Source organism: Equus quagga, chromosome 2, assembly GCF_021613505.1.
Source record: "Equus quagga isolate Etosha38 chromosome 2, UCLA_HA_Equagga_1.0, whole genome shotgun sequence".
Classification (NCBI taxonomy): Eukaryota; Metazoa; Chordata; class Mammalia; order Perissodactyla; family Equidae; genus Equus; species Equus quagga.
The window spans coordinates 53,128,929-53,144,031 of record NC_060268.1 but is presented as its reverse complement, the minus strand read 5'-3'; the positions used below and the strand labels follow the sequence as shown (position 1 = coordinate 53,144,031).

Below are 15,103 nucleotides of genomic sequence, written 5' to 3'. Positions count from 1 at the left end.
AATGGATGTGAAACAATGTTCTTAAAGATCCAGTAAGGACTGGGGTTAGGAATAAAGAAAAGTTACCCTTTAAGGAAGAGTCACCCTTTGAGGAAGATCGAAATGGATAAAAGTAGAAATATTTGAAGGTGAAAACAGAGGAAAGTCAAGATGAACTCTCAGTAAAGTGGGAAGTATAATCATCTGTGGAGAGATGTTTGAACCACCATTGTTGGCAATAGAGTAGAATGTTGAGAACTGGATAAGGAATTGCTGGGCCAGGCTGAAGTTAGACAGCATGAATTTATAATGGACCTTGTCAGCGCTGTTATGACTTCCTTTTTTCAATGTTTGGCAACCTGGGCTACTTTTAAAATTATTATTGTTAATGCTTCTATTTGACTATCTTATATTTATATAATTTCTTTGAAAATAATGTTAAAAGTATATATACATGTTTTCACATAAATGGTAGCAAGAGTGCTTTTTGTACATGAAGATGGCAAGGTTGTATACAGGGAGGTTTAGAAGCCAGAGAGTTTAGTTGGGAGTCAGTTAGGTAAACAGAGAATCTTTTTGTGCTCTGTCACCATGTTAATCTCCTCCTAGAATTTAGCAAAATCTGAATGTATCTTCTGTATGTTTGTATTACTTTCTCCCCGTCTAGAATAAGTCTCTGTAAATTTATAGGGAACTTCTCTGTTTTGTTCACCACTATATCCCCACACCTAAAACAGTGCCTAGTATGTAGGAAGTGGTGAACAAAACTCACAGAATGTACAGCAGTGCAGCAATAGAAAGACTAATTACCCTAGGCATAAGGAAACAGCATGTGGAAAGGCATGGAGGTGTGACATTGTAGGATGGATTGAGGAAAGAGAGTTTTATATGGGTGAAGCAAGACTGCATGTTTGTTTTTGGCCAAAGAGTCTGGAAAAGTCACAGAATCTCCCATCTCAGCTCCAGCTCACTAATCTTTTTCATCCTTTCATCCAATATATGATGTAGACATTTTAAAATTTGAATTTAGTGGAACACTGAATAATTCTTGATTTGGGTAATGGAAATTCACAATCTTTTTCACATTTCAACACTTTCTCTAAAATTCTTTTCTTTTTTTTAATCTATAGATATCCAGTCATGTTAAAGCGATTGATACAATTTACCAGACCACAGACTTCTCCGGAATCCGTAACATCAGTTTCATGGTGAAACGCATAAGAGTAAGGAATTTGAATAGCTAAGAACATTAAAAAAGAGAAACAATAAGGACCATGTTTACAAAAAGAAAAATGCTGCTTTTTACTTCAGCTTTATGCATTAAATAGTTTAAATTGTATTTGCTGATGCCGTTTATCTTTACTCTTGGCTTTTACACACACACAAACACAGAGGGGATGCCTGGGTTTATGATGTAAGAATGAAATCTGTGGGGCTTTAATCTGGACTGCAAAAGAGGTACAGTAGTACTGTTTTCTATCTGTCTGATTAATGTACCTGTTCCTAAGCCCTATCTTCTTGATAACTATAGATACGAAACCTGACCTTTTTTTCCTGATAGCATTCCCCAGTTTCTTAAGATTTGCTTTACACAATATATTTCAGAGTGTGTCCCATTTGGTGCTCCAAGGAAGGGAAGAATAGATATAGTGGTTAAATAAAATTGCAAGTTGGAAAATCACTTAATACTATACCCTCTTCTTGAAAATTCACAGTGCACACTAACGTATATCAAGTTAGTCCTTCAGGGAAGAAACCCATATTTTTCTAAACTAATTTGACCTTGAAACCTTTTTACATTAGCATTAACTGAGACTCCAAAGAACTGCAGAGCACATTGTGAGAAGTGCTGATCCAGAGCCACTGATTATTAGTTTTTTGTTTTGTTTTTTTCTTTTTTTATTGGCACCTGAGCTAACATCAGTTGCCAATCTTTTTTTTTTTTCCTTCTTCTCCCCAAAGACCCCTGGTACATAGTTGCATATAATTGCGTATTCTAGTTGTAGGTCCTTCTGGTTGTGGCATGTGGGACGCCACCTCACCATGGCCCGATGAGCGGCGCCATGTCTGCCTCCAGGATCCGAACCGATGAAACCCCGAGCTGCCGAAGCGGGGCATGCAAACTTAACCACTCGGCCACGGGGCTGGCCCCTGATTATTAGTTTTAATGTTATAAATTGTAAATAAGTAAATATTCGGTTACTAACAAAATTTGGCTATTATTTCAAAAATTTTTTAAATGTGAATTCTTTCAATGTGTGTAGCTCTTAAGAATCTGAATTTATAAACCAGATAAACAATCTGAATTTTAAAAAAATCATCATTTTACAAAAGAATTTGCCACAAGGTTTCTTTATATTTGTGCCCTTATTTTCTTAAAAATATAGTTGACTGGATTGTAATTTTAGTCCATACATGTAATATATTAAATAACATAGCTGAAGGTGGTCTTTACTTCTAGACGTGTATGATTAAATATTAAATTGGATTGTTTTAAGGTGGAATATTGTTTGTAGATACACAATATAAGAACTGTTCATCATCAGTTGCTTTCATGTATTTTGAGAGCAATAAAAACCTTTAAATGAGTAAGTAAAAGTGATAAGTGCTGTAAATAGTATTGCTGTTTAGTAGGCACGGCAATAAAATGCAAAGTGGTGCAAAGTAGAGAACACTTGAACAAATTTTAGTAAAGCACATTTTTTTGAGTAATTTGCATTGTGAAGAAATGCATGTATATAAGTGGGTAATGTGACAATTGGTTGTTTTCAGGCCATTAAGTGAGATTAAAATTTAAGCTTAAATCTCATCTGTTGAAGATTTTCTGTGACCCCTTAAATAATTTGAAATTTATATCAGCAAGTATTTAAATATTAATCATCTCATTTCTAATATAGGTAACTAAAATTTAGATGCAATTTTTATTTGTAGCCAGTGTTACAGAAATATCAGAGAATTTTGCTTCTATGTTTAGTGGAAAAAGCCATCTACAGCATATCTCTAAGCATGGGCTATTTAAAATACATAACGTGCTTGCTTTTGGATTTTTTTGTGTTAGATGACCATAACTGATTGTTTTTGGTTAATTGTTAAGGGATAAACCAGATGTTCTGAAATCTATCCTTAGGCAATTGCCTTTAGTGGTGTTTTTGCCATCCTGCTCTTACGCCCCTTCGTTTTACTGAAGGGTATGGATCCTAAAAAGACCAGTAGTTCTCATTTTATCAACTGTTATATCCTCCCCTTACTACTGACATTTTCAATAGACTGAGGGGTGCCTTCTAAAAAAGTTTACTTTCATCTGTATCCCTTTTTATTCTCTATCAGCGGTCTTGTATGTAATCCTCTGACTTGGGGAAATTAACATTGTTCTAGGACAGGTAGGGGTCTCTGAAAGGAAGCAGGGCTAATAAATGAAAGCTTTTGTTTAGTTTGGTATCAGAATTGATTATTATTCAGATTGTGAAGGAGGAACCTGCACCAAGAGTATAGTAGCTAAGTGTCAAAAGAAACATTCTGGAAGAACTCAGCTTGAAATAGTAAGAGAAACAAATTGGCATTAAAAAAAAGAATAAAATTCTTGTCCACATTCAGGGAAAAAAATTGAATTCACTGTTAGTTGGGCTTGACTCATACAACTCTCCAGGCAAGGAGAACCGAGAAAATGATTTGTCTGCTGAATTGACAGTCTTGGGTTCGATATTTATTTTATGTTGTAGTAATTAGCTAAAATATAGGGTTTTATATCCTTATACTTGTCACCATATGCAGGAGATTAGCACTAAAGGAGACTTACTCAGGTGATTAAATTTGAGAAACTATACTCCCTTTGTTAGAAGTTTTGTGAGCAGAACTTGTTTTTCCGTCCCAAGTGTTCACTGTTCAGGAATCTGGTGAATACTTGCTCAGAAATTTAACATATTCAGTTTTAATTCCCCTACCCTGCCTTTCTTTTTCCTTTCTTTCTTTTTGGCTTTAATGAGGAACTCAGGGTCGGGGGCAGTGGGAACAACCTTAGAAGCCTTAATTCAGGCCTGATTTCCCGTGGGCCCCAAGCATATCTTCCAGGCAGATTCAGAAGGAGGTGAGCAGAGACTTACACTAGCCTCTGCTAACATTAACTGCTTATTTAAATCATTGTTTTGGATTTTAGATCAACACAACTGCTGATGAGAAAGACCCTACAAATCCCTTCCGTTTTCCAAATATTGGTGTGGAGAAGTTTCTGGAATTGAATTCTGAGCAGAATCATGATGACTACTGTTTGGCCTATGTCTTCACAGACCGAGATTTTGATGATGGCGTTCTTGGTCTGGCTTGGGTTGGAGCACCTTCAGGTAGTTTATCTAACTATATCTTGACTTAATACTTGAAACAAAAAGCAATTTTCAGGGCAGATAGAATTTTACAGAGTTTAGGAGAAAGTGTTACCTGGACAATATCTTAATTTATACAACTTGTGTTAAGTAAGATTCATAAGCATAATGTAAATGGAAAAATAGATGAAGCACCTTTTTATTTTGAAATGAGTACTAATAGGAAGATATCCTGACATTTGGTACATTGAATAGCTGAAATAAATAATTTTTTTTGTTTGAGGAAGATTAGCCCTGAGCTAACTGCCGCCAATCCTCCTTTTTTTGCTGAGGAAGACTGGCCCTGAGCTAACATCCATGCCCATCTTCCTCTACTATTTAATATGTGGGACGCCTACCACAGCATGGCTTTTGTCAAGTGGTGCCATGTCCGCACCCGGGATCTGAACGTGCACACTCAACCACTGTGCCGGCCCCTGAAATAAATAATTTTATGGGAAAAAGTGGTACTTACTTCTGAAACCAAAAGCAGAATATTAATTTTTTCCACAAAAGGTAATGTTTTTCATTAATTAATTATTATTATTTTTTGGAAAAAGAGGGTCTTAGAGTCGAAAGGAGAAAACTATGTCCTTGCTCTTGTTGTGCAGTGAGATAAAGAGCAGAGACACCCTGGGCAGAAGCAGCAGGTAGAAAGAAAAGAAAGCCTGCCTTTATTATTATTTTATTTCTAGGTTTTACTTTAACAAAAGAGAAGTGTTGCCTGTAAAGAGATATAGGCAGCAGGCCCCAGTACCCACAGCTCCACTGGCCTCACCAGCTGGGCCCACACTCTGCTCTGTCTCTGCTTTAGCTGTGAAAGCTGCTGTCGTTCAGAAAGTTGGGATAGGGTAATCCCCTTGCCGTTGCAGTGGGGCGAGGGTCTGTGGTTTACAGGATAGGAAGTTCAGTAGCCTAGAATCGAGAAATACAAATTTACTAATGGAAAGATGAGTAGAAAGAATCCCAGATTCTTTGAATATAAATTTTGCCATATTGAGTTTGATCAGTAGTCTATCATCTTCTGAGCTATAGCCATTAATTTCTCTTACTTGTGATACATCTTTTCTGTCTTTTTAAAACAGTCAATTTCTGCTTTATTAAGGGTAAGATGGGGTTTTCTATTCCTAATCTTATTAGTTTATTCTTTGATTTGTTATGCATATTTTAACATCTTTAGTACTATATTTTCACTTCTATATTTCTTGCTCTTTTTTTAAGCCAGCGTTGAATATCCTTTTTATGATTTCCAAAAGCAGCTTTTGTTTTTCTTCCATGTTTTAAAGTGTACTCAATTTCATGTCATTAAGCTACAAGTTTATGTCATGGGCTGCATATGTCATAGTGCAGTATTTTGGGATATGATAATCTATGCTGGTTTTGTCTTCTGTTGTCAGCAGATTGTACAGCTCACTCTTTCCTATGATACTTCACGTTTTATAACTTCTATATTCTGAAATTTCTTTTCCCTTCCTTGAATAGTTAGTTGGATGATTTTATCACAAAATTTATGATCTCTCCTCATTATTCATTAGTAAGTACTGTAAAAACTCAGGGATTCATTTGATTTTTCTTTGTATACTGCAATTAATATGTGGTTCTCAAAGTGTGCTCCATGGACTGGGGCATCAGTGTCACCTGGGAACTTGTTAGAAGTGCAAATTATGGGCCCCACCCAGGTCTACTAAATCGGAGACTCCTGGCGTGGGGCCCAACAGTCTTGGTTGAAGAAGCCCTCCAGGTGAGTCTGATGCACACTAAAGTTTGAGAACCACCATGTTAATATTTTTGTCTCTAAAGAAGATCGTTCACAAAATGTTTCCTGGGGACAAATGACTGGATGATCTCAGACTACAAACTTCCTGCCATTGTGCATTTTCAACTCCAAACTATTGTTCGTTAAGAATGTAATGCTCCTGGGGCCAGCCCGGTGGCACAGCAGTTAAGTTCGCACATTCTGCTTCAGCAGCCCAGGGTTCACTGGTTCAGATCCTGAGTGTGGACCTACACACTGCTTGGCAAGCCATGCTGTGGCAGGCATCCCACATATAAAATAAAGGAAGATGGGCATGGATGTTAGCTCAGGGCTAATCTTCCTAAAGAAAGAATGTAATGCTCCTGAAGGAGCTCGGTCAGCTTTTCCTAAGTCTTTAGATATCCTCATGTCTGTTGTTGCAGCCACTTTTTTTTTTTTTTGAATAGACTATTTTTAGAAGAGTTTTAGATTTACAGAAAAATCGAGCAGATCAGATAGTATAAAGAAGTTCCTATCCCCTGTAAACCCCAATTTCCTGTATTATTAACAGGTTACGTTAGCATGGTACATTTGTTACAAACCAGTATTGATACATTATTGTTAACTAAAGTCAGCCCATAGTTTATTCAGATTTCTTTAGTTTTTACCTAAGATCCTTTTCTATTCCAGGATCTCAGCGAGGATACTACATTACATTTAGTTGTCATGTTTCTTTAGTCTCCTCTTGGCTGTGATGGTTTCTCAGACTTTTCTTTTTGATAATCTTGACAATTTTGAGAAGTACTGGTCAGGTATATTGTAGGATGCCCCTCTGTTGCAATCTGTCTGATGTTTTTCTCATGATTAGACTGGTGTTATAGGTTTTGGGGACAATTAGTTTTTATATCTAGTTTACAGTATTTGGACGACCATTTTTGGTGCTGCTCATTTTACTGAAGCAGCAGTAGGCAGAGTTCTGGATTGAAAACTGTGGGACTCATTACTTGTATTTTTGTTACTGGGTTCTTCATCTCATGCCCTCTCCCTTTACTCTATGTTAAACCCCCAGCTCCCATTCTTAGAAGCCTTTTTTTTTTGTTTTACAAGTTTCTGGAGAGGAGGTAGGCAGGGACAGAAGAATTGGGGACTAAAGTGGGAAAGAGAAGGGATCTTTGTTCCTTTGACCCAATGTTTTCTAGTATGAAGTTTTCCAGTATAAAGACATAACATTGACAGCTTTATTCTTTACTTCCCTTTGCCCTCAGACTACCTGAACTTTTATATTTGACTTACATTTTATTTTTTTATAAGGCACTTCATATATTTGGTCTTATTGATTATTTCAGTACCCTTATGAGGAGTAGGTATTATTATCTCCATTCTACAGATGAGGAAACTTGGGTTCAGAGACTTTGTGACCAACCCAGTATCACACAAATCCTAGAATCTGGACCTTTTGAATCCAGGTTTAGTGCATTTGGTAGTATTTCCTAGGTATGGAAGTCTTCCACTTTCCACAGGGGTATGTTCCAAGACCCCCAGTGGATGTCTGAAACTGCAGATAATACCTAAACTTCTTATAAAATACTATGTTTTTCCTATACATACATACCTATGATAAAATTTAATTTGTAAATTAGGCGTAGTAAGAGATTAACAATAGTAACTAATAAAATAGAACAATTATAGCAATATACTGCAATAAAAGTTATCATAGATCTTAGCAATCTCAGCATACAATTTTTTTCCTTTGCTTATTAAGTCAAGAACTTTCACCTTTTCAACTTAGAGGAAGCACTTCATGGTTTCTCTTTAGCATATCTGAATTGCCAGCATCACTACTCTTGCACTTTGGGGCCATTTTTAAGTAAAATAAGGGTTGCTTGAACACAAGCACTGCAGTACCCTGACAGTCGATCTGATAAGCCAGATGGCTGCCATGCTAGGTGGCGTATACAGCACAGATACACTGGACAAAGGAATGATTCATGTCCTGGGCGGGACGGAATGAGTTTCCATCATGCTCCTCAGGATGTTGTTCAGTTTAAAACTTAAGAATTGCTTATTTCTGGTATTTTCCATTTTAACATTTTCGGACCATGGTTGACCACGGGTAACTGAAACTGTGGAAAGTGAAACTGCAGATAAGGGGAGATTACTGTGTTATATACTGTAACATCCTAGCTTTCTCTGTCTAAGACATTTCTAATAAGAAATTGAAATGTTTCCTGCATCTTAGTAGAGGTTTTATATTGTTAGAATCCATTTCCTTCTTTCTTAAGAGAAAGGAGTTATAAAATAATACTACTCCATAATATTTAGGCATCGTTTTTGATAGTTGTCATGGTTTAATGGGAAGATCACTGGATTGGGAGCTAGGAGATTATGTTCTCTGTCTGGCTCTATAAATTCAGGTAAATCATTTTACTTCAACTTTACTTTTCATCATAATTTTTTCTGTCTTTACCCTTCCTCTGAGACTTCATGTTTCATCTATCTGCCTGTAGATAGATCTTAGTAATGTTTGCTGTTGTCTTGTTTTTTTAAATAGCATTTCATAGCTGATCTGTTCTGTGATCTGTTACTTTCTTAATCTTTTTTTTTCATTTTTATTTGGCCTAATTAATTTTCATTCTGTTGGTATTTTTTAGCTTAAAATTTCATTTAGTTCTGCAGATACTTCACTATTCAAATATATTGTAGTGGAAAGGATTTTGTTGTGATATCGTTATGTTAATTTTCACAGAATGGTTACTCAAATTATTAGCTGTAGTTCTCGTCAATGACTCACTTAAGCGCGGAAAAGCAATGAGGGTTGAAACATTTGAATAGTAGGTTTCTCATCTTTAAACCTTTCTTACACTACTTTTTATTGGTTCTTATTTAATTCCATATTGTAGTTGGGTGCTGCCTTGGGTTTCCTTAATGAAAACAGCACCTCTTGCCCCAAATCCGTGATAAGTAGAAACAGCTAGTGAACTGGGATGATTTGGAGGTTCCCATTTAAAATTATACAGGGCCTAGAAGAGAGCCAAAAAAAGAAATCTGGTCTTCAAAACAAAGTCAGTCTTGATTATGAATCTGGAAAGATTTCCGTAAACTTTTCTTTATATAAGCACAGTTCTGTGTTAAGCAGGTGGCCTCTTATTTAATTTAGAGACTGAAACATTGGCTCCTTAACAAAGTAAATTCTTTATATTAGATAATCCCTTTGTTCGACTTCATTTGCTACATGCTTCCAAAATGCCTTTTGAGGAGCCTTTTTCTGTTGTTCATTTAGGTGCATTCTGCTCGTATATTATCCTTCTTAATGTTGTCAGTTAATGAACATAGTCTCAGTTCCGCTGAATAAGGCTAACTCTGGAATTCATCTCCGTAGTTAATCCTGCACCATTCCATTTTCCTGTGACCATTTATGAAGATTTTTTGGGACATTTCGTTTGGTAGAAATGTTTGTTTTTCTTGGTTTAGAAATTTTAGTTGAACTTTATGTATTAGTATTTGAGGGCATATAGGGATCAACACGGGGTTCTCAAGGTAACCCACAGAGCCTATCAGATTCTTAACCTCTTGCTTGAAAGTCTAATTACGAGGCTAGGAGAATTGCGTCATTGGAATGTTGCAGCAGGACTTGACGTTGGGATTTTGTGCAGGTTTTGACTGTCCCTTACAAGATGTTTAACATCTCTGGTCCATACCCATTACATGTAGTACTGCTTCCCAAACAGGAAAGGCAAAGAAATGCGCTTAGACATCTCCTAATAACCGATCCGGGAGTGGTGTTATGGTCCGGTTCAAATTGCTCCTCAGTAGATTAATATTGTGTAGTCAGCATGCTACTATTAAGTTTTAGGTGTTTAGGCCTGCTCACATCAAACCTGTGTTTATTGACTCTGTCAAGGTCTTATATTACCCTTATAGTTTTTCTAATTTGTTTTTGGTTGGGGGGAGTGTCTGTTTTAAAGTTTATCTTGTAGATAGAAAAAATATCCTTATACTTCTTTGTTGATTATTGAGTCATCAGTAATTACTTTGACTTGACTTAAAACATTTTACCTTTCTCATTGTTATTCACATTTATGTTTTTTCACTAATGATTATATGTAGCAAAATTTTAAATTTATAATATGAAGCAACTACTGAACTTGAGTTATGATTTGGTTATAGGTAGATATGATATCTTATCACTGATTGAGTTTCTGGCATATCAAAACTAGCTGCAGTATTTTAAAAAAATTAAACCATAACTTTTAAAATTAGGTAGAGTATTTTATTTTTTCCTATATAATTGAATTATTCCAATGTATGCTATTAGTCTGTAATAAATATTAAACTTTCCTATAAGCCATAGTCATTAAAACCAAAAGCAGTTGTTTAGGAAGTTAAACAAGGTATGAATTACAAAGATTATAGTTCAGAAGAATACACTCAAATTTGTGTATGATCTTCCCTTAAACTAGATAGACCTTAAAAATGCAGAAAAGTATATTAGAGTTTTTAATATATGCTGTTTACTTTTTTTTTTTTAACTGATAAAGATTTGCAGTGTGGAGTCTTCTATGCTTAATTCAACTTTGGCAGTACTGCATTGGACCAATTTCCGTATGACAAATCGTCACTAATGTAGACTATAATTATTACATACAGAGTGCTTATTCATATGTTTTCTATTTTCTAGAAATAGTGATACAGTCCTTAGGACTCATCTCCAAAAGTAGAACTAGCTTAAGAAAAGATATTAAATATTCACAAATCATTTGCTGTTCTTTCTATTTAGTTTTCTGTGTAGAAAAGATAGTAAGTTTTGAATATCATAAAGGTTGTCAATCTTTTGCTGGTTAAAATCTGCATATGGCTCAGTCTTTCGGTTTTCTGTGAATCACATGATCATTTCAACTTCCTAAATCATACTGTAACAGTAATTCAAACTTATGGTTTGTTGCCATACACTTTCTAATATTAAAAGGAAGAGGGCAGCAATTGTAATGTCATGCCATTTTTGCAGATCTATTTTGAATTGCCTTCTATTATATGCTTTATCAGGGATTATAAATATTAGATTTTTTTAATCATTTAATAAAACTATGTTGTAACTTTGTGTGTGGAAAGTTAATGTGAAATAATTTGATCCAGTTATCAGAATACCCTAATGCATTTGATTGTATTTTAATGAAAAATCAAATAGAGAAATCTTTTAAATGTGATTGTAAACTAAAGAACTTCTCACTAAAAGTCTTTCATAGAGTTATTAAAAGAGTTGTGGTCTTCTTGGTGCAGTGTACATAAAGACATGGATTGGCCAGCCAGTTTCTGATTTTCTTGTTGTTCTTTTTCTAATTTCTTATGTTAACTGCTTTTAGCACTTTAGCACTTTTTTTGGTATTAAGCTGTAATCTAAAGTTCAGGAACTATTAATGAACAGGTGAATTTTAAAATGGTTTAATATGTGTGATAAAAGTAGAATTACAAGTTTTCTTTTAAAATTTGAAAGTATTCTCAAGACATTGGAAAATCATAATTTAATTTTTTGAAATTATTTTGAAAGAAATTTCAAAACTATTGAAAAGTTGCAAGAATAATGGAGTGAACTGATAGATTAATCGGTTAACCTTTTGCCACAGTTGCCCTTTCCCTTCCTACCTTCTCTCCTTCCTTCCCTCCTCCTTTTTGTTTTACCCACTTGACATAATTCTTTGCTTTTTCCTTTTTTTTTTTTCAGCTTTATCAGGGTATAATTGACAAATAAAATTGTAAGATATTTAAGGTGTGATCAAATCACCGTGATGAGTTAATATTCGTATACATTATGAAAGGATTCCCCCATTAAGTTAATTAACACATCCATCAGTTCACATATTTACCTTTTTCTTTTCTTTTTTTAGTGAGAATGTTTAGGTTCTACTCTCTTGGCAGATTTCATTTGTATAATACAGTGTTATCAACTATAGTCATCATGTTATACATTCGATCTTCAGACCTTATTCATCTTAAAAGTTTCTACCTTTTACCAACCTCTCCCTATTTTCCCCAGCCCCCCGCCTCTAAGTCTTTTCTTTTTTTTAAATATATTGTATGTTGCCTCACAGAATAGTGAATCACATACTCCTATGTGTCCCTGCTATTGTTTGTAGAAGTGACTTTTCAGATTCTACTTGAGAATATTTTGTTCAATTTTCATTTAAGTTAAATATAAATTTTCTTTTTAAAAGATGAAAAGGTATAGGCTTTGATTCATTGTAAATACTGATATATTCAAATTTAATAGACACTTAAATATTTATTTTGCTAAATTAATGGGAGCAAAAATTGGGGGGCGTTTTATTATGAAGAGGAACATTTTATAAGAGCTTTGTACTCAAACCTGGGAATTTCTTTATGTGTGCCATTAAAATTTTTATTTGAAATGGCTTCCTAATCTTGGATCAAAGAAACTTGAGTATTTGATATTTGTGGATACCTGTTGTATTTTGGACTCAAAATATAAAATGTTTTAATTTAATACAGCATATATTAGAAAGTTATTTTTTTGGAAAATTGATGCTAATTTAGCCATCTTTTCTTCTGAATTAGGAAGCTCTGGAGGAATATGTGAAAAAAGTAAGCTGTATTCAGATGGTAAGAAGAAGTCCTTGAACACTGGAATTATTACTGTTCAGAACTATGGGTCTCATGTACCCCCCAAAGTGTCTCACATTACTTTTGCTCATGAAGTTGGACATAACTTTGGTTCTCCAGTAAGTATTGCCTGATTAGTAGATTTTTAAAGTTATTAACGTAACTTATATGTTGAGAGATTTTTTTTGTTCACAGTGAAAACAAGTACATATGAATGTTTAGTTTTCATATGTCAGAATACAGTAATGTACTTGACCATACTGAAAGGGAGAAAGAATATTTGTGATAGAAATAACAAAGTAAGTATAACAATGCCAGAAGTCTATGAGGGCAAGGATTTTGTCTGTTTCATTTACTTCTATGTCTCCTGGCCCTAGAACAGTGCCTGGTATATGGTTCATTCAAATATTTGTTGAATGAGAATCATTTGTCATTGTTTAAAGTACATTTTGAATGTTAGCAAATTGTGGAGGGGTTTGTTTTTTTGCTTGGTTTCTGTTAAAGCATTATTGGAGTGTATTAGATTTGTCTTTCTTTACTTTAGAATGAGATTGACATTTTAAAATCTTTCAGTATGAAAAATTTTTAACATACACAAAAGTAGAGAAAAATAGTACAACAAACTCTCCTATGCCCATCATCCAGAATAGGGTCGACAAATTTTTTCTGTATAGGACCTACTAGTAAATATTCTAGGCTTTGGGGGTAACATTTGGCCTCTGTTGCATATTTTTCTTTGTTGTTTTTGCAATCCTTTAAACCTGGAAAAACCATTCTTAGCTTAGGCCGTATGAAAATGGGCTATGGGCTACTGTTTGCCGACTTTTGATTCAGATTCAGTGATTTTCATCTATTTCATACTCAGTTGCCAGAAAAGGTGTTTTTAGTACATTAATACTATATTACTTATTGCTTATTGTTTAGTGGATAAATTGGTTCATATTCTTTGTCTACTTTGCTATCTTTTCCTATCATACCAGACTACTTTTAATGATTCTGCCATGCCTAATCATACCCCTTTCCTTTGTGCATGTTGTTCATGCTACCATACATATACGGTATAGTTTTGATCATTCTGATCATGTTACTTCTGTTTACAACCTTACTTCTAGTACCTGCTGATAGAGTTTCCTTATCTTAGCATTTAGGGTTTTTCATAATTTGGATCCAAGTATATTTCCAGTGTTATCTCCCCTCTCGTGTCAAATTAAGTACTTTATTGTCCTTTAAAAACTTTCCTTCTGCCAAGAAGTCAATTTCTTCCCATCTCTGCCTACTGAAATCTTGATCTGTGTTGTTATGGCCCTTTTGTCAGGCAGCTTGGCAGTATATCAGGACCCTTAAAATGTTTGACCTTTTAACTCAATAACTCTACCTCTGGGAATCCAACTAAAAGAAATAAATGCAGAATCTGTCAAAGATTTATGTACATTTCAAAAATGAAAATAAAAAAGGTATCCATTGCAGTTTTATTTATAATAGCAAAAAATTTTAAACAGCCTAAGTGGCCCCACAGTAGGAAAGTATCATAGAATGCTCTGCAGTCATTTAAAGATCAAGTTTTTCAGTGCTTCCCCTATCCTGTTAAGCTGAAAGAAACCATGGATATAACTGTACACATGGTATAGCCCAAATTTTGTATTAAAATATGATATGACTAGATACAGGTCAGGTAGGAAATAGACCTAAATGTTAGTAGTTATTGTGGGTGGTGGATTATGATTGAATTTTTATCTGTTTTTTCTTTTGTACATTTTCTGGAAGAATATGTATTGTCTTTATAGTCAGGAAGGAGTTTTTCTTGTCAAACTAAGATAGTTTCTTTGTGAAATCATTCTCTTTATTTGAGTTCTGACAGCACTTTTTGGGGTATGGTCAAGATGGCCTTTCTATTCTATTTTATGTTTTGCTTATTTGTATGCTTGTTTTATTAAACCCTTTTGTGATGATAAGTAGCAGCCATGCTTGTTTATAACCCATTCCTCCTTCCATGGTCATTAATGATGATCCATTACAATGTCCTCTGGGCTAGTAAAATAATAATTGATTAGTAATATCTGTCATGGATTTATGGGGCAGAGAGTCAGACTAGGCAGGGATATCAAAATTTGCTATGCCTTTTAAAAAGAATGTAAGTCTTTTGAGGGCTAGGGACGGTGCCTTAACTCATCTTTATGGTTTTATATTATATTTTAGTTCCTCCTTGTCTAATATTGGACACACACTAATACTTATTCAATTGAAAGGTAGTAAGATATTCTGTGATGACATCAACAGTTATGTAGTATTGGGATTTTTTTCTTTCTATTTCTGAAATTCTAATGCTGAGAATAATTCCAGTGCCATACGTTATCAGGAACCAAGTTAAATTCTATAGAATGAAAACATAAGGCAAGAAAATAGTGGAGAATAGTAAAGG

The 15,103-nt window shown here is 34.6% G+C and overlaps 1 protein-coding gene across 2 annotated transcripts in view; it reads left to right on the top strand.

Moving 5' to 3' along the window:
- Positions 1 to 15,103, top strand: part of ADAM10 (ADAM metallopeptidase domain 10) — a 115,602-nt gene that overhangs the window by 75,586 nt on the left and 24,913 nt on the right. For both annotated transcript variants that reach the window (XM_046653804.1, XM_046653806.1), the window contains exons 7-9: positions 1,110 to 1,202; positions 4,133 to 4,316; positions 12,640 to 12,803. In XM_046653804.1, the coding sequence (XP_046509760.1) occupies positions 1,110 to 1,202; positions 4,133 to 4,316; positions 12,640 to 12,803 (441 nt within the window). The remainder of the gene's footprint in view (positions 1 to 1,109; positions 1,203 to 4,132; positions 4,317 to 12,639; positions 12,804 to 15,103) is intronic.